Source organism: Myotis davidii, unplaced genomic scaffold (assembly GCF_000327345.1).
Source record: "Myotis davidii unplaced genomic scaffold, ASM32734v1 scaffold94, whole genome shotgun sequence".
Lineage (NCBI taxonomy): Eukaryota > Metazoa > Chordata > Mammalia > Chiroptera > Vespertilionidae > Myotis > Myotis davidii.
The window spans coordinates 1,879,658-1,897,745 of NW_006285313.1; the positions used below are offsets into that span (position 1 = coordinate 1,879,658).

Genomic DNA, 18,088 nt, shown 5'->3' on the forward strand with positions numbered 1-18,088 from the left:
TAGTCTTATGAACAGATTATTTTATTGTAAAAATGTAATAATTATAAATCGGTCTGTTGTAAAATCAATGCAGTATAAATGTAATTCTAAGTTGTCATTTTTATAAATCTGATCAGTTCCAAGCAGAAATAAGCATTAAGCCATGATGGTGTAGAGGTTATCTTCAAAAGACACTAAGGCGTTAAAAATGTGTTTTTCCTATAAGGAACTCAGAAAAATTAAAAATTCTGAGTGGCTTATCTTTATCTTTTCTTCATATATATAACAACCATATTTTTAAATAATAGGCCATGAGATGATATGTAAACATACTAATTTCACCAAGATGTTTTTTTCTTAACAAAGTTAGTTATATTTCTGCTAGAAACTTTCATTCTGATCATTTCAAGAATCCAACCAATTGTCAAAAGCAAATACATGTTGTTTTTTTAATGATTCTTAAGCCCTAATCTTAAGATCGTCCCCTTCATTTTCATTAAAAGCCATTATTACATTATTTGCTATGGAAACAGGATTATCATCTGAAAGACTTGCGTTTGCACATCTAGCACAGCAGAATCTTCTATCCAGCGGTGAGTGCTGAGTGGATTATGGGTGTGAATTCCATGTTTTGCTTCACAGGCGGAGAGCAACTCGGCTCCAGACCAGGGCCCCGACCCTCACAGGTTCGCTTTCTCCCTTGCAGCCAGGTGAGACCCGTGCTGCATAAAGGTGTGAATCGCGTTCTGTTTTAAAAGAAGAAGACCAGTAGATTAACTAGCTCGCTGGGCAGCAGCAACCTGGTATTTATCTGAGCTTTCATTTGTGCGCAAATAAAAATAACAACAATTCAGAACTCATTCACCTTAAACTGCCTTATATTGTCCAGAGCTAAAATAAAGAGTATGTGTTTTGCAGGTGAGTTCTTTAGATCTTAAGTGAGTTTCTGAACAGCTGCTTTAAGAAATCTAATAGCTGTGCCTGCGGAGAACCATCCTAGAAGGAAACCACACGATGCCTCGTCTAGCCCAGGCACACACGCTCTGCCTCAGCCGGCCCGCTCTGGGCTCACCTTAGGCTTCTCGGCGTTGTACTTGTCCAACAGAGCCTGGATGCGGGCGCCATAGTCAGGATGGACATCGCTGAAGTTCCTGACCTGAAAATAAATGGAGACATTACCTTAGTCCCTCCCAGGACAGTGTCTGGTTCGTGGTGTTCACTCCGGGGAGAAGGAATGCTTCCTCGGGAAGTGGAACCACACAGTGGTCAACAACACAGAGTAAGGCTGGGGTCCAGTGCCAACACTGACGGGCACTGCACAACCTGAGACAGGCCATTCCTCTGTGCGTGCCCCCCGCCCACAAGGTGAGTCAGATAATGCACCTCCCGCACACACGCCCGTGAGAAAACGCACAGGAGGCAAGCTGCGCTGACTGCGTGCAGAGAGCCGACCTCAGAGTACGCAAGTTACAGAGATTTGTATTCAGAAACGGGCCCAGACGCCGCCTGAATTTAAAATATACAAAGTCATGGCCACGTGCTGGGCAATTCCACACACACTTCAAGCAGGAATTCCCTGCTGGGCTGGGCCCCAGCAGGCAGCAGGATGAGATGGGGCATCATAAATCCACAGGAAGCCTTACAACTTTGGCACATGTGAGAAGAACTCGAAGAGTTTGCTCCTTACACGCTGTGCCCTAGTCATTCTCATCAAGAAGTTAGGATCCAACCTGCCCCAGCTACCTCACGGGGCAACTGTCTGGCTCTCCGCAGGAGATATGCCATATCCACTGGAGAGAAAGTAATCAGAGGCTGAGTGGGGCTTAGTTCCCATCTTCTTAAGTCCACGTGGCTCAAGTAAATAGAAAGGACGCTGTTCCTTTTACGGGTTCTCTCGCAGCTGCACTCTCTTCTCCAGCCAGCAGAGGCCGCCCTTCAGCTGCCAAGGTCTCACTCACCGCTTTCCTCTGGATGAACAGCTGGGCGTCCTTCAGGTGGCCCGCGATGTTCTCACACAGCCGTTTCCTCTGCTCCTCGTTCAGTACACTCGTATAGAACGTCCGCACCTGCCCAAAAAACATACACAGGGTGGGCGCAGTGGAATCACCGCGTTATCCCACGCAAAACTCACCCAGAATGCCACTTTTGAGATGAAAAAGTGAGACTTCCCATTTGCGGAAGAATGGAAGTTTTTAGAAGTTAAGAATAATCTTAAATTACAGTTAAAACTGTCATTTGTGTTGAGTTCTTCACTTTTTGTTTTGTTTTATTTTAAGCAAACTAGGAGGAATTCAGTTGTTGATAATAGCTCATAACTGCTATTCAATAATGTCTTTTGTAGTCGCTGCTAATAAATCGCTTATAAAGTATAAGGCATAGCCTACAGTTAAAAATAGCACCACACTCTTCATACTGAGAAGTCCAGACTGTGCAAATGATCACCAAATATCCAGTTAGCACAACCTTTGTTCAATTCACCCAGAACCAGAGGGAAAAAAGAAACTAATTCATTTATATCCTTAGTTATTCAAAAGTCAAGATTTCTTGGAGAAGAAAGATGTTAAGTGATATTTTCCTTAGATTATTGGGTTTGCCGCTAAAATTAATAGCAATAGATTAAAATTAAAAACAGGAGCTAAGTACCAGGCATGAGTTCTAATAGCCTCTGCTCATTTCTGAAATCAAGCACGGTGGTGGCAAAACCGCAGCCATGTCACAACAGAAGCTATGAGGCAACGAGGAGAAAAGCTTCGAAAGCAAAAACAGATGAAGAGTGAGAGAGTCATGTGAACGGGACACCCCACACCTCCACTCCCGCTACTGAGGCTCCCAGAGCTATTTTGAATCCAGCTCTAGTCCCTTAAATCTGCCAGTCCTGCCTGGATTCTGAGATTTGCTACCCTCAAGCTTAACTTGCCCATTTCTTAGATTTCCATGGACTCACTTCTTCCCCAATGGCCCCCACTGTACCTTAGGTAACATTTGGGAGAACTGAAATGAGGCATCCCTCGTACCGAGAGAGCAGAGTAACACAACTCTCCCACGCCGCCCAGTAAAGAGACTGGTGTATGATTAGAGATGACTTCCCTGGATTCGACAGGAGACCTGTTAGACACTTTGAGAGGGGGAACTGGAAGACTCCCCTAGCAGACAAAGAAGGCACTACCTGAGAGACGTTATCATCGTTGGCAGTGTTGTAGCGCCGCACGTCCCCGGAGGCGCGGGCGCTGCTCTCCAGGGCCAACTTCGGCTGATGTTCTGGGGCGCTGAAGCTGTTGGGGTAGTAGTTGGGAGCACCACCTTTAAAGGCAAACCAAACAGATTCACTAAGGGGGAGAAAAAATGAAGGGAGTCTACATACAATGCAATATGAAATACATTCAATTACATGTACAGTATATGTATACACACATACACCTACATACATACATACATACACATACATCTACTTGTCATGCACATGTTATTTTTAATGTACCATATTTACCCACAGGCAATATTCAGATTCTTAGAGAATACTGCCATCTTCCAAACGTTCACATGGGTTGCCTCACTCTAGGTCAGTGGTTCTCAACCTGTGGGTCGCGACCCCTTTGGGGGTCGAACGACCCTTTCACAGGGGTCGCCTAAGACCACCAGAAAACACATATATAATTACATATTGTTTTTGTGATTAATCACGATGCTTTAATTATGTTCAATTTGTAACAATGAAATTGGGGGTCACCACAACATGGGAACTGTATTAAAGGGTCGCGGCATTAGGAAGGTTGAGAACTACTGCTCTAGGTCTTAATGAAGAGATCTCAAATTCCCCTTGAACACGTCAGTGATCGGATCTGTGAAATCTGATGCTTGTCAGTACAAATACATTTCTTCAGGTTTGATTTGACACCCCCGCCCCCTCCCCCCCAATAGAAAATGAGACCCAAGGACACGTTCCAAACTTTAGGATTTCATGCGGGCTCAGGTTCGATTCCAACACTGAGACACAGAATTCGTGAGAGCAACTCCAAGTTCCAGCTCCACTCTTTCAATGACTGAGCCCTGAGATCTTAACCGCTGCAAAGCCACGCAGTAATTAGTGGTAGGTCAGGGATTAGAACTCTGGGTCGTTTCCCTCCTCCGTTCCAGCACACACTATACTCTCATGACACAGCTCTGCTCTGCTTTTCGTTAAGGCTTTTGGATCCTCAGGGAATCTCTCCTGTATTATTATGACTTTATTCAATTCTACTTCACTCTGCCTTCTCTCCAAAGATAAATAAAATAGGAATTTTTAAAACTTTGATATATTCCTAGTATATCAGCATCATTTATCTGGACTTATAGGAAAAGAAGTGAAAAATATAATCAAAAAATTTTATGACTTCTGGGAAAAAAAATGAAGCTCCCCTCCCCCTCCCCATTTTGGCATATTTATTTTTCTAACTCCACTCTGCCTTAGCCGATATTAGCAGAAGCCTGAATTATCTGCGCACACAACTGCCTACAGGAGGGGCCTAGAAACATGCTAAGTGGCTTGAGCAAACCAGTCTGGGGCTGGGGTTTTACCCAGCACATTGCCAGAAGACATTGCCCGGAGCGGATAATTAAGAGGTGCCTCCTTTCACATCGATCAGGTGCATGCAGAAGGAGGGAGGACAGCACATGATATGGAGCCCAGTCATTAGCTCCAGAAATGCACTGCAGGCCAACCACGTCTCCATGGAAGCAAAGTGCCCCAATAACCAGCCACCGCAGTGGTTTTCTGCATTAAGTGCGAGTTCTTCAAAATGTGCCCAGTTGAGTAATGTTTAAGTTCTATTTCCAAATAAGCTCTGGCCTTTACTCAACGTGGGAGTTGTCTTCAGGTCATTGACTCCTGGGAACAATTAAGCACTTTCACTGAGCTTTAAGAGCACAGCCCAAATGTTACACTTTTAAAACAAGGAGGCAAAGGTTGTATCGAACACACACACAGTTTTTCACATGTATACCACTAGAATGGTGAACAGGAAGCAATTACTGCCCTAGCTGGTCTGGCTCAGTGGCTAGAGCGTCAGCCTGCGGACCAGAGGGTCCCAGGTTCAATTCCGGTCAAAGGCACGTACCTAGGTTGCAGGCTCCTCCCTGACCCGAGCCCTGGTTGGGGCTTGTGCAGAAGGCAACCAGTCAATGTGTTTCTCTCACATTGATGTCTCTCTCTATCTTTCCCTCTGTCCTCCCCTCTCCCTAAAAATCAATGGGAAAATATGAGAGAGAGAGAAAGAAGCTATTACTTATTAATGAAGTTCCAAAACATGCATGAACTTCTCTGACTCTTCACAAGTGAACAATTCTCAGTAACAGCCAGTCTCAATAACAAAGGGCCAAGGGATACGAATGAAATAAAAAATCACTTTAGAAAAAAGATGCACAAGGCAGACACAAGAAGTATCAATTACTTTAGGCAATAATACACTCCATACCTCAGAGAGCAGAAAAAGGGTAACCCCCCAATGTAATCAGTTAGTGAGCATATAAACTTATTAAATAATGGAAAAGGCTTAATAAAGGGCAAGGCCCAAAATTATATATGCAAAGCAATCGTAAATGTATAAAAAAATTAATAAAAGATTGGCAAGAAATGTAACAAAATGGAACAGTTGTGGCCTGTGGGGGTTGGGACCACAAGTGGGTTTTTCTTCTCCCTTTTATCTTACAGTTTCCAAATTTCCTTTAGGGCACATGTAAAATCCTTATCTTAGAAAAAAATAACTTTGTTTGAATATAGACACCTAGGGCTAGATATAACTGAATAGTAAAATTTCTGGAAAGATCAATGTAAGCAGCCTATTACTAAAACACATGTCCTAAACAGAAAAATAGAAAAGGAAACTACGATCTCTACTAAACTGTGGAACATGAAAAGGAAAAAACATTCACTAAGCATTCTCTAATTAGAACAATAATTAGAAATAGATGCTATTTGTACATGGCACCCAAAAGTGTAACTTAAAGAAAAAAAAAACCATAAATGTGACAAATGAACTCCAAAAACCAAAATGCAGCAGAGTCTCATCTCACCAGTTGATTTACATGAATTCAACTATATTCACTTGACAAAAAACAGTGGGGGAGAACCCTTTTTCTCCCCATCTCCTATTTTCTAGCTCCCTCCACCCCCTCCAAATTCTAGCTAGACTTCTCCTCCACAGCCCGGCAGAAGTTCAGAGAAATGAAAGCCAGGGTAATGTAAGGAATTGTCCACTTCTGAAGAGTCTTTTACACCTAACCCCTATGTTAGACGTGACTCTATGTGACAGTCACTATGCAAGTTCTTCCTCCCTGCCTCTCACCATAGGATGGATAGCAAGGAAAGCCAGAGGTGGAATTCTCAATAAAACATACAACAGTATGGAGAGTCCTCAGATAGTTTAGACCTTTGCTGCTGGGCAAAAATTATGTGGTTGGCAGGAGTGCCTCTGTGAGCCCCTACCCAGAGCCAGAGGTCCCGCGGGGCCCGGCTGGAAACCGCTGTCCCACACTCTGCTCAGCAGTGCCCCCCGCCCTCCCAGGGAGCTGAGAGTCTTGAGCCTACCCTGGTTGTCGACCACGCACATGGGGCCGTCACGCTGGTAGTTGGCCACTCGAGCACGGTAGGGACAGTTCACAGGGATCTGAAGGTAGTTGGGTCCCAGGCGGTGGCGGTGAGTGTCAGGGTAGGAAAAAAGGCGGCCCTGCAGTCATAAATGAAATGACACTGTGAGCAGTAACGAAAAGAAGCAAAATTCTACAAAATCAACTGTACATGATGGTAGGTATTCAATGTACATTAGTTAATAATATAACTAAAACTATTGAAAAACGTATTTTCTATAAAAGTCTCAGATGTTCTCAATGTCAGAGTGAACAAAGTTATTCAATACAACAGGGAACTCTTAGCGTGCCTCCAAAGAGTGGTGCCTGCTCAGCCTGTGTGGCTCAGTGGTTGAGCATCAACCTATGAACTAGGAGGTCAAGGTTCAATTCCCGGTCAGGGCATATGACTGGGTTGCGGGTTCAATCCCCAGTAGGGGACATGCAGGAGGCAACCGATCAATGATTCTCTCTCATCATTGATGTTTCTATCTCTCCCTCTCCCTTCTTCTCTGAAATCAATAAACATATATATATTTTTTTAAAAGAGTGACACCTGAACTGGAACCACACGCGCCCAGCAGCAGCCATCAGTCACTGCAGTCTGACCCGGGTGCAAGCTTTCACTTCTGTTTCATGATCACGGTCCAAAATCCAAAAGGACTGGTTTACTCAGTAACTGTTAAGCCAATTATTCTCCTAAGAGGTCTAGTCCTCAGGAAAGTTTTCACTCTTTGTACCCTCAAAAGGGCATATCGGAGAGTGAAGACAAAGGACCAAATGCCTAGGTTCGTTACCAAGACGAATGGTTAAATTAACCCACTGCCTTTCACCACTGACAACAATACATTTAGTTTGAAAAACCATGTCCGGGTCTTTTTACAGATGGAAAAGCCATGTCTGGGTCTCGTCAAGCATCACCATTGAAGAGGAAATGAATAAAATCAATGTGACCAAGGTGTTATAATCAACTAAAAAATACTCCCTACTGTCAGTTACAGACTGAACAGCGAGTGCTTTCCATACCCTACAAATACCTGTGGCATTTTCTAACATAACTGCTTGAAGATTAAGGGACTAAATGTCAGTGTTAGCACACGGAGGGACTTTACCATGAAATGTAGTTTATACTGTAATGTCCATCTCAGAATGTTCCAGTCAGTCCCACAAAAGCTAAGGACCCAGGTTAAAGTTTAAGTGATGTTCTAGTTAATTCTTCATACAAAAGATCACACCAAATTACAGGGTGTGTGTGTGTGTGTGTGTGTGTGTGTGTGTGTACCCGTGCACATGCGTATACTTGCAGGTACTCCTGCCTCAATACCTCCCGACCCACAGGTCTACCTGAAGCATCTTGTCAGGGCTGGGCTCAATGCCAGGCGGCATGTTGCTCGGGTCGAAGGCCAGCTGCTCAACCTCAGCAAAGTAATTGACTGGGTTCCGATTTAAGACCATTTTACCAACGGGGATAAGAGGGTAGTCCTTGTGAGGCCAAACCTAAAAATAATGTGATATTCACAATTACCAGACAACCAACTGAGCAAATTAAAGCACCCACAAAAAATGCCAGCTTTCAAATAGAATGAAGCCAATGATGATAAGTAAATATAATAATGTTTAATCCAATAAGATGATAAGAACTTAAGATAAGTGCATTGGTTAAACCTTTCACAACAGTGAACAGTAAATATTGACACTTTCCCTGGGCAAAAGTACATCAGCTTTTCAAAACTTGCTCCCTGCTAATAGCAATATGTCAAGCCCTGGCCAGGTGGCTAATTAGTTGGAACATCACCCCATAAAACAAAAGGTTGTGGGTCCAATTACAAGTCAGGACACATACCTAGGCTGCGGGTTCAATCCCTGGTTGGGGCACTTATGAGGAGCAACCAATTGATATTTCTCTCTCACATCGATGTTTCTCTCTCCCTCTTCCTCTCTTTCTAAATATCAATAAACACATCCTCGGGTGCGAATAAAAAAACAACAATATATCAAGCCACGTAGGCCAGGGGTGGGCAACCCCTGGCACGCGTCCAAACATGGCACGCCAGTAACTTTTGCTGGCACTCAAAACCCTCTCTTATAATCTTCCATTTACAATTGTGAATCTTTGTTCTCAGTGATGAATTTTGTTAAGTCACGTAATAGGAGTAGCCTGACGGATGAAAGTAGCAGCTCGTGCATATCTCTGAAGGTCACGAAATATAAACCTGATGTAAAATCTGTCATCAGTGATGCAGCAGCAAAAGTCCCACTGATAATATCAAACGGAGTCATAAAGTTTTCTGTCGGACTATCAGTGTACATGTATACATTAAAAAATAAATGTATTTTTCATCAGCATATGTAACATGTTCTCAAAAAATAAGGGCTGGCACACAGAAGAATTTTGAGTCAGAGATTTTGCTGGTTTTGGCACGCACTCACAAAAAAGTTGCCCACTCCTGACCTAGGCGAACTCAATGAGCTTACAATCAGGAACTAGAAGCAAGATGCTGGTGAGCACTCATTCACAGGCTGGGAAAGACTTCCCTGCCATGATGAGTGTTTGACTGGAAATTTGTTAAAATTAGGTACAAGGAGACTTAAAGAAGAAAACCGCTTAGTTGTTAACTGACTTACCTTGGTAACATCGAATGGATTAAATGGACAACTTTCTGCCTGACTGAAGGTCATCACCTGGATGTAAAAAGTCCAGGAGGGGTAGTTGCCTGTGGCGATGGCATTGAAGAGATCCCGGAGGCCATAGTCAGGATCTTCGTGGGAGAGTCTTGCTGCCTCTTCAACCGAAAGGTTTTTGATGCCCTGGTCAGTCTACAGAACGAAAGAAAACGTTCAAACTGAAACTTACTGGCACAGTTAGCGAACTCTAGTCAGTCAGGAATTTATTGTAGCATTCTGAGTAACACTACTCAGCGACTGGCCTTCCCTTCTAACTGTAATCTCACTGTTCAAATCTGACACAAATATGAATTTTTCAACAAGAAATTCTACTTAATCTGATTCTTTTAAATGTCTAGGGAATCCATCTCTGCAATTCATATTAAAATTAGTCATATCCTTCCCTTTATCATTCCATACTATTTAAATTTTTTAAATTGTTGACATACAGTTTATTTTTAATTTTCTGCCCATATAAAGAGTGCTGTATTAATGTCTTCAGACAAGCCCCATAAAAACATTTGGCATAAAATTTATCATTTTAAAGTGTTCAATTCAGTGGATTTTTTTTTTAGTAAATATCTCAAAATGGAGTTGCTGGGTCATATGGTAATTCTACATTTAATTTCTTGAGGAACTTCAAAACGGTTTTCCAGAGTGGTTGCTATTTGTATTTTTATACTCATGCTACTTTTCAAGTCAGAAAAAATCAAAACATATTTTTTAAATGAAATAAGAAAATTAAAAAATTTTCTTTTTGCATGAAGAAATTTTTAAATTTGGTTTTAATAGCCCAAGTCAATTATGAGATTGTATTCAGCTAGTATTCCTCCACCCCCATACTCTTCCTTTTTTTATTAAAGAAATTATAGAATCATAGTTCACAGACCTGAAAGAACTTCATTCAGTACAGCCACTCTGAAGCAGTTCTCTGACTATGAGTGAATAAAATTAGTATTCTGACTTTCCAAACAAGATCCAAAGAAGTTAAGTCACTTTCACAAGTGCTCCTATTATCTCATACCATACTGATCTTTAATAAATTTCCCACCTGTATCTTTTTTTTAATATATATATATATTTTATTGATTTTTTACAGAGAGGAAGGGAGAGAGATAGAGAGCCAGAAACATCGATGAGAGAGAAACATCGATCAGCTGCCTCCTGCACATCTCCTACTGGGGATGTGCGCACAACCCAGGTACATGCCCTTGACCGGAATCGAACCTGGGACCTTTCAGTCCGCAGGCCGACGCTCTATCCACTGAGCCAAACTGGTCCAGGCCCCACCTGTATCTTAATCTAAAGATCTCCATCACGCCAAGCTCCATGGAAAGACTTCCTTAGCAAAAATCAACTCTGAAAGACTAACCCATTACGACCACAGAAATCCCAACCCTAGCCAGAGGCAAGATTTGAACCCTTCCTACTATTAGAAATAAAGCCAGGACTTAAAAAATGGAGGTTCGCATCAGCAGATCATCCAGAGAGCTAACACATTAAATTGTGCAATAATATTGCAACACCTTCCTGATTTTAACTAAATCTGCTGGGCTTAGAAATGAGTTCTCTTAGGTCAGAATCATCGAGACATGAATCTCTGTAGATCTCAGGCTACCTGAGACCCTCTGCTGAACAGACCCGTAAGCAAGCCCATCTCTCCAGGACCATGGACAGCAGGTATTATTATCCCAATTTTATAGACATAAAAACTGGAGCTCAGATTACTTTTAATAACATGCCCAAGTCACAGTTATCTAGAAGAAGGAAGATTTGAGTTCGGACTGGTCTAACTGCAAAGCCACCAACCATGCCAGCCGTCCCATATACAATCATTTAGTCCAGTGGTCGGAAAACTGCGGCTCACGAGTCACATGCAGCTCTTTGGCCCCTTGAGTGTGGCTCTTCCACAAACTACCGGCTCTTCCACAAAATACCAACTTCTGCGCATGGGCCACGAAGTTTCACTTCTTCAGAAGAGACTCGCCCAGGCCGAAAGCCTACTTCTGTGCATGGGCCACGAAGTTTCAATCGCACTGTACATGCGTGTCCGCACTTAGTATTTTGTGGAAGAGCCACACTCAAGGGGCCAAAGAACCGCATGTGGCTCGTGAGCCGCAGTTTGCCGACCACGGATTTAGTACTACTCTAACACTTCTTTTGGCAATGACAAGCCCATGGGCCATGTTCAAGCCAGTCACAAGCCAACGTATTCCTTGCCAAAGATTATAGATCCAAGTCATAGTATAAAGAGGAGTGACCGTTTTTCTGTTTGATATACCTACATACTAATAAGTTATTCAAGTAAATATTAAGACAGGACAGAAGAAAGCAGGTCTTTGTGAGGTCATTAACAGGAGACGCCATTTGTCATGAGTCCACTTCTGTCTCTTCTTATTTTAGCAGGAGTTTTAAAAACAAATTCTTAAACAACCAGAGGTTTTCTAATAACCTTCTAGAGTTCTCATGGGATACTGCTTATTCTAACAAATGGCAAGATTAAGAGAGAGCCCTTTAAAACATTTCAGTTAATTAAAAGGTTCTCAAAAACCTCCCCAAAGGTAACTGATCATACGAAAGTAAATTTAAAAAATAGAATTTTTGTTTTCTGACGTTTGTAATTGATTTTACTTATTTTCCTCACTCGCCATATACCCTCAATAAATGCTAAATACATGGATGGATGAATTAAAATGTTAGGAGAAATGTATTTGGAAAGATAGCATCGGATTTGGAAAGTAACGGTGAGCTAGGTATTGCCAACAGAATGCCCCACTTCTGCCGTAGTCCCCTACTGGACCCCAATATATATCTATGTTCAGAACAATGACTAAGGGCTAGGAAAGGCAAAGCATGATACTTTACTATTTGTGAAGGCTTGACTCTAAAACTCCAACAAAGAACTCTAGAGAACTAGGCTCAACCAGATAGAAATCTCCATTGGCCTAGTTGGGAGGCCTGTAATATCTTATTACTTTTGACCCCAAATAAAAACCTTAGATCTTCCCTCTCCAGGGAGAAAAGAATTTCAATGTGCACCTGCCCATACCAGAAAGCCAGCACACAAAAAAACATTTTCCCAAATATGTATGGCAGAGAGCCCAGGGTCCAGAAGGAGAAGAAAGCTTGACAATGGACAGCAGCTGTGTCGTCTTACCGTCCACATGAAAAGGAGACTACACACAGTTCTTCTGACTAAGCAGGTGGACAGGTGGCAGAAAACAAAAGATTCAGGGTACTAATCAAATAGGTAAATACTTCTCATCCTTGGGGGTGGAAGTAAGGGGAAGGTTGGAGAGGCCTTGATCTTTTGCATCTCTGCCTAACCCGCAGAATTAAGGAGATGTGGGTGGTGGGAGCCTTTTATTCCTTGCTCCAAAGGAAAGCATGTACCTTATAATGGAATTTGCAATAAATTGCCTCTCCATTCGCATTAACCAGCTTGAAAGTATGCGACCCATATCCATTCATGTGCCTGTGTCCATCTGGAATCCCCCGGTCACTGAACAAGAAGGAGACCTAAGGAACAAAAATATTTTTCCATTTAAATTAAAACATCCTAGGTTTCTAAGACACTCCTACATGTCCAGAAAGTCCCTAGCGTGAAAAATACTAACCAAGTACCCACAAGAAGGGTTACCATTACCATCATTTATTTTTAAAAAAAACAAGACTTTTAAAGCAGAATGACAGATAAATCATTAACCTCTACAAAGAAAAACTAAAATAAACCTAAAACTAGCCTAACTTGCTATTCAAGATTTATTTTAAGAGTAAATTTGTTTAGTACTACTTTCCCCTCATTTCCCTAATACTTCATACTAGAGACTTTAATCCTTAATATTACTAAATATCAATAAATAATGTTTCTAGCATCGTTTAAGGTCTATGATCAGGGCAAGATTAATAAGATCGGTCATTATAAAATTATTCAAGGTCAAGAAATCTGAGTAAGCCTCCCAAAAAGAAAGTCAGAAACCAATTCCAATGAAACAGTCAAAACTGGAGAAACACACTCTGAGGCATGATCCCAGTTCCCTCCCAGGTGCCATATTGTGACCCAAGGGAAAAGCAGTGTTCCCACCTGATGCAGAGACTCAGGGCGCAGGCTCCAGAAGTCCCAGACCATGTCCGGGTCCTTCAGGTGCGTCTGAGGGTTTCTCTTTTGGCTGTGGATGAAGGACGGGAACTAAATGGAAAAAGAGAGAGAGAATAAAAAACAAATTACGCTTACAGGAATTATGGTATCCAGTATTATACAATGCCTGTTGCTGGGTTGATGGATTATAATTCCAAACATCATCCTAGAATTTTAAACTGCCAAACCCTAACATGAAATTTACCCTCCTCCTGTTTCTAGGGCAAAGTGCCTGTTTTTATTAATCCTCCATGCTCTGCAAGGAAAATTGGACTATTCCCATTAAGTCAGTGAAGACTAAAATGCCAAATCCAAGCCCAATGGTAGCTGTCATAATTTGATCTTATAAGAAGACATTAACTACAGAAAGATGTGTCTTAGAAGGCAATCCCTCCGACCGAATTCTCTTCTTCCTGTCTTTCCCAGGACTGCCCCTCAAATGCCAATCTATACGGAGGATTTGAAATCAATTTAAACCAACGAGCATTTGTAGAGTACAAAATACACTATCACCTACCAATATGGCATCCCTGATGAAGAAAATGGGGGTGTTGTTCCCAACAAGATCCCAATTACCATCCTCGGTGTAAAATTTCACTGCAAACCCACGAGGGTCACGAACGGTGTCGGCTGAGCCCGCTTCTCCAGCTAGAAGATTCAAATGGGGGAAATGAAGCAGAAGCAGAGCATTTGCCCCCAAGAAGCCTAGAGTCATAAAGAAACCTGATACCTAGCCTTTCCAACCCATTTCCTAGACGTAAGTTAGGTGTGGAAGTGCCTAGGTTATTATTTCTACCACCCACCAGCTAAGCTGGTCTACTAATTAAACAAAAGAATTAATGGAGAGCAAGGCAGGCATACCCCGTTTTATTGCGCTTTCGCCTTATTGCACTTGATAGCACCGATGTTTCGATTTTTACAAATGGAAGGCAAGACCCTCCACCAGCAAAAAGACTATGACTGGCTTTATTGTGATAACTGCTTTATTGGGATGGTCTGGAACCGAAAGCACAATATCCGGAGGTTTGCCTGTGTATGTAATAACAGCTGAAAAGATTACTCATTCGACATAATGAGAAAGCTTTGTTCGAACAGGAAATTAAAATTTAAATTAAAATAAGGGGAGAGAATAATTATGAAGATAAGGTGGTGAGCAAAGAGAACACAAGTTAGCAGAATTACGAGTTTCATATTAAGAAAATGAGTTGACATATAGGTTCTTATTCTTGATTTCATTTAGATTTGCATTCCAAAGAATTTTAAAAGTGCCTAAACAGATTGAACAGAATCACAACATTGTGGTGTGTTAAGATGTAGCCTGGCAGATCTAATTCTCACTAGCTCCGTGACATGAGAAAAATCACTTAACCTCTCTGCAACAGAAATAATCCCTCTCTGCAAAGTAAAACTACACATTAGATTACAGCTAATGTCCATAAAGCATGGGTGGCGTGGAGTTGATTCTCAAAAAAGGGCAGCTGTCATCGTGGTTACTGGAGCACCAACTCCATGCTTCCATCTGAGGCAACCACTTGTGGCAAAGTTCTGTCCAAATGGCACAGCATTGCATGGACTGACCCATGACCGTGGGAATCAAACCGTGACCTCCTGGATCAAGTGTGATTTCCTTAGACCTCAACAAAGAGATATATAAGTAACTTCCTACATGTTGCAAGGTATTTTTTCTACTGTAACACGTGGCAATAATTTGAAGAAGTGCCTGTTTTCTGTCTTCTTAACAAGGTTTTCTTGAAATTACAAATGCCCCAAATAAGGTGCAGGAATACCAGTCCCGCAAACAGACTGACTTACCAACAGTGGAGAATCGAACTGCAAGGGGAGTCCTCTTTCCAATATGCTCGAACACCTTCGCCTTGGAGTATTTGGTAATGTCGTGCGTGACCTCAAAGTAGCCAAAGGCCCCTAACGAGAAAGACACGGACATTCTCATGAGACTGTCGCTCAGACTATCAGGCCCTCAACAGGCCTCTGGGTGACCAGAGAAACTGATGCATTAGCCTTGAAACTGGCCTTCTGGGAGCCTCCAATATGAAATCAATTTAAACTAACAAGCATTTGTAGAGTGCAAACTCCTGTATCACCTACCAATATGGCATCCCTGATGCTAGGGCAAGGGGAGGTATCCAAACACAAAATGACAGGAGTAAAAGTCAAAGCCCTATTATACAGTGCTAAACTGAGGGCTGTACAGCTGGAGCCAAGAGCAGGAAGACAGGGGTGGAGCTGGCAGTAACTGATCAAGGTGGCCCCAAGGACATAGGGCCTGAGAGGGCCTTGAAGTACAGGGAGGACCTAGAAGAGAAAATAACAGAAGAGAAGAAAACACAAGGAAAGCAATAAACACATAGGAAGGACATCACAGAGCCAAACAACAAACCGCACAACACACCAAAGTCACCATGGAAAAGCCAGGCCAAAAAAACAAATGAAAAAACTAGAGAAGATGGAAGAAGAGGAAATAAAGAAATCACGGAGTCCAAGTAAGCAGCTAAGAGAAAGACTGTTTCTTCCTTTCTATCAAGCTTCCTTTTTCCTATTGAGTTTTAGCTTTCTTTTCAATACCACCTCCATCTTTTGTTTCTGCAATTAAAAGCAAGGTAAACGTTTTACAGATACTTTGAACAAAAAAGGAAAAATCACCACAAACCCACCATCCTAACCCAACTATCCTCAATTCTGCACAGTCTGCGCCATGGTTTATTCAGTTAGTGCAACATCTAAACCTAGTTATGGTACGTCCATGTCTGTGTATCATATTTGTATTTCTTCACTAAACTGCGTAATGGCAGAAAAGGGAGATTACTTTTGTTTTCAATAAAATAAAGTATTTGATACATAATGTTCCATCCAGGGAAGTGAGCATCACGTAACTACTAATTCCTTTTCTCCCAGGGATGGAGATTTGGCACTTGTATGAAATGAGAAATCATGTTTAACCCCAGTGTTCTGAAACAATCCTTTGACAACAAGTGGACACAGCTCTCACCTGCTCCTTTAGCATGCACGACTCTCTCAGGAATCCTCTCCCGGTCAAAGTGAGCCATTTCATCGGTGAAAACCACATCCTGAACCAGGAGGGGCCCCTGGGGCCCTGCTGTCATAATATTAAGTTTGTCCCCTATTGGAATACCGGCCCCGGTGGTGAGGACATCAGGTTTCTAAGCAAACATGAAAGGAAAAGAGTGCAGAAGAGTCAGTACAAAATAAAAAGTGATAATAATAATAATTTTAAAAGACGGTCATTTGCACTGCCAGAGGTACATCATTTTGCAATGTTCATACTTTCTACCCGAACCCTTTACATTTCTTGTGTCCAAAGTACTAAAATACAAGTCAGGCCATTGCCTGGAATTTACAATCAGGTCTCAGAAGTCCTTGAGAAATCTCAACCCCAATCTGCTAAGAAGTCTGCTCTGAAGAACAGGAAGATAAATAACCTGTGAACCTGCTCAGCTCAGTTGCAAATACAGTCATCAGGCTCCACCCCCAGATCAGGATCCCCAAAGAAGGGATCATACGTGCTTAACACCAGGTGTCCAAACAAAGAGCGAGAAGGTGGTCTCTGAGAAGCCATGGCAGTGAACGCGGTACTCAGCACTCACACATGCTTTATTATGCTACGGATGTCACAGCGGGCCATCCCGCCCATCTCCCTCAAGCAGTGTGTATCCCAGCTACCGGCAACACGTCTTTTTTTTTCTCTAAATAATTTTTATTGCTTGAAGTATTACAAAGAGTATTACATATGTCTCCCCCCCCCCCCTTGACATTCCCTCGGGTCCTACCCGCTAGTGTCTTGTGTCCATTGGTTATTCTTATATGCATGCATATAAGTCCCTCGGTTGATCTCTTAACCGCCCCACCCAAACCCTCCCCAGGCTTCCACTGTAGTTGACAGTCTGTTCAATGCTGCTCTGCCTCTGCATCTACCCCTGTTCATCAGTCTATACTGGTCCCCATTATCTGTCCCAACCTCACTGGAGCCGTCCCAGCCTCACCGGGGCCATTTCGTCCTCACCAGGGCCATCTTGACCTCACCAGGGCCATCCCGACATCATCGGGGCCGTCCCGACCTCACTGGGGCCATCCCTACCTCACTGGGGCTATCCCTACCCCACCGGGGCCATCCCAACCTCACCAGGGCCATTTCAGCCTCACCAGGTCGGCAACATTTCTTTCCCATTCCCCAAATAGGAAAGGTCAACAGCTTTCATTGTCACTGAAAACAAACTGTTACTGGTAAGATGGATAATAGTAGTAATTTTCTAAAGATGTCAAATGTCTCTGAAGAACAATAGGTTATTTTACCGTAATCAAGCATGTTTTAATCCACTCAATTCTCCAATTTCAGCGACATCCAAAGCTGTCCCTTCTCTAGGGTGGGAGCAGTGTTTTTCTAAGCCCCACATGATCCTTGTTCCAACGTCACACACTCTATCTCTGACTCTGACAACCACCTCTCCATGGCCCCCTCACAGGAAGGCAGGGGAGATGTGTGGGTGAAACAAAGCTACACCACCTCGGTCCCGGGAGAACAACTCAACAACGTCTACTGAGGAAAGTTAACGGTACCGACCTCACTTACCCAAAAAAGCACTATGCTCAGAATTTCCACCACCTGGAGCGGAGTATATAACTTAGTGCACATCCGTCCTGAACTTTAAAATACAGTTAATACCTGCCTCT

At 42.6% G+C, this 18,088-nt stretch overlaps 1 protein-coding gene across 1 annotated transcript in view; it reads right to left on the bottom strand.

The window, feature by feature from the left end:
• The window catches only part of CAT (catalase), a 26,540-nt gene continuing 8,452 nt past the window's right edge, over nucleotides 1-18,088 (bottom strand). The window contains exons 2-13 of the mRNA XM_006756117.2: nucleotides 16,389-16,560; nucleotides 15,194-15,304; nucleotides 13,899-14,029; nucleotides 13,328-13,432; nucleotides 12,637-12,762; nucleotides 9,205-9,396; nucleotides 7,924-8,076; nucleotides 6,542-6,680; nucleotides 3,146-3,279; nucleotides 1,938-2,045; nucleotides 1,052-1,135; nucleotides 1-725 (exon numbers count right to left, since the gene is read on the bottom strand). Of these exons, the coding sequence (XP_006756180.1) occupies nucleotides 660-725; nucleotides 1,052-1,135; nucleotides 1,938-2,045; nucleotides 3,146-3,279; nucleotides 6,542-6,680; nucleotides 7,924-8,076; nucleotides 9,205-9,396; nucleotides 12,637-12,762; nucleotides 13,328-13,432; nucleotides 13,899-14,029; nucleotides 15,194-15,304; nucleotides 16,389-16,560 (1,521 nt within the window). The 3' untranslated portion in view covers nucleotides 1-659. The remainder of the gene's footprint in view (nucleotides 726-1,051; nucleotides 1,136-1,937; nucleotides 2,046-3,145; nucleotides 3,280-6,541; nucleotides 6,681-7,923; nucleotides 8,077-9,204; nucleotides 9,397-12,636; nucleotides 12,763-13,327; nucleotides 13,433-13,898; nucleotides 14,030-15,193; nucleotides 15,305-16,388; nucleotides 16,561-18,088) is intronic.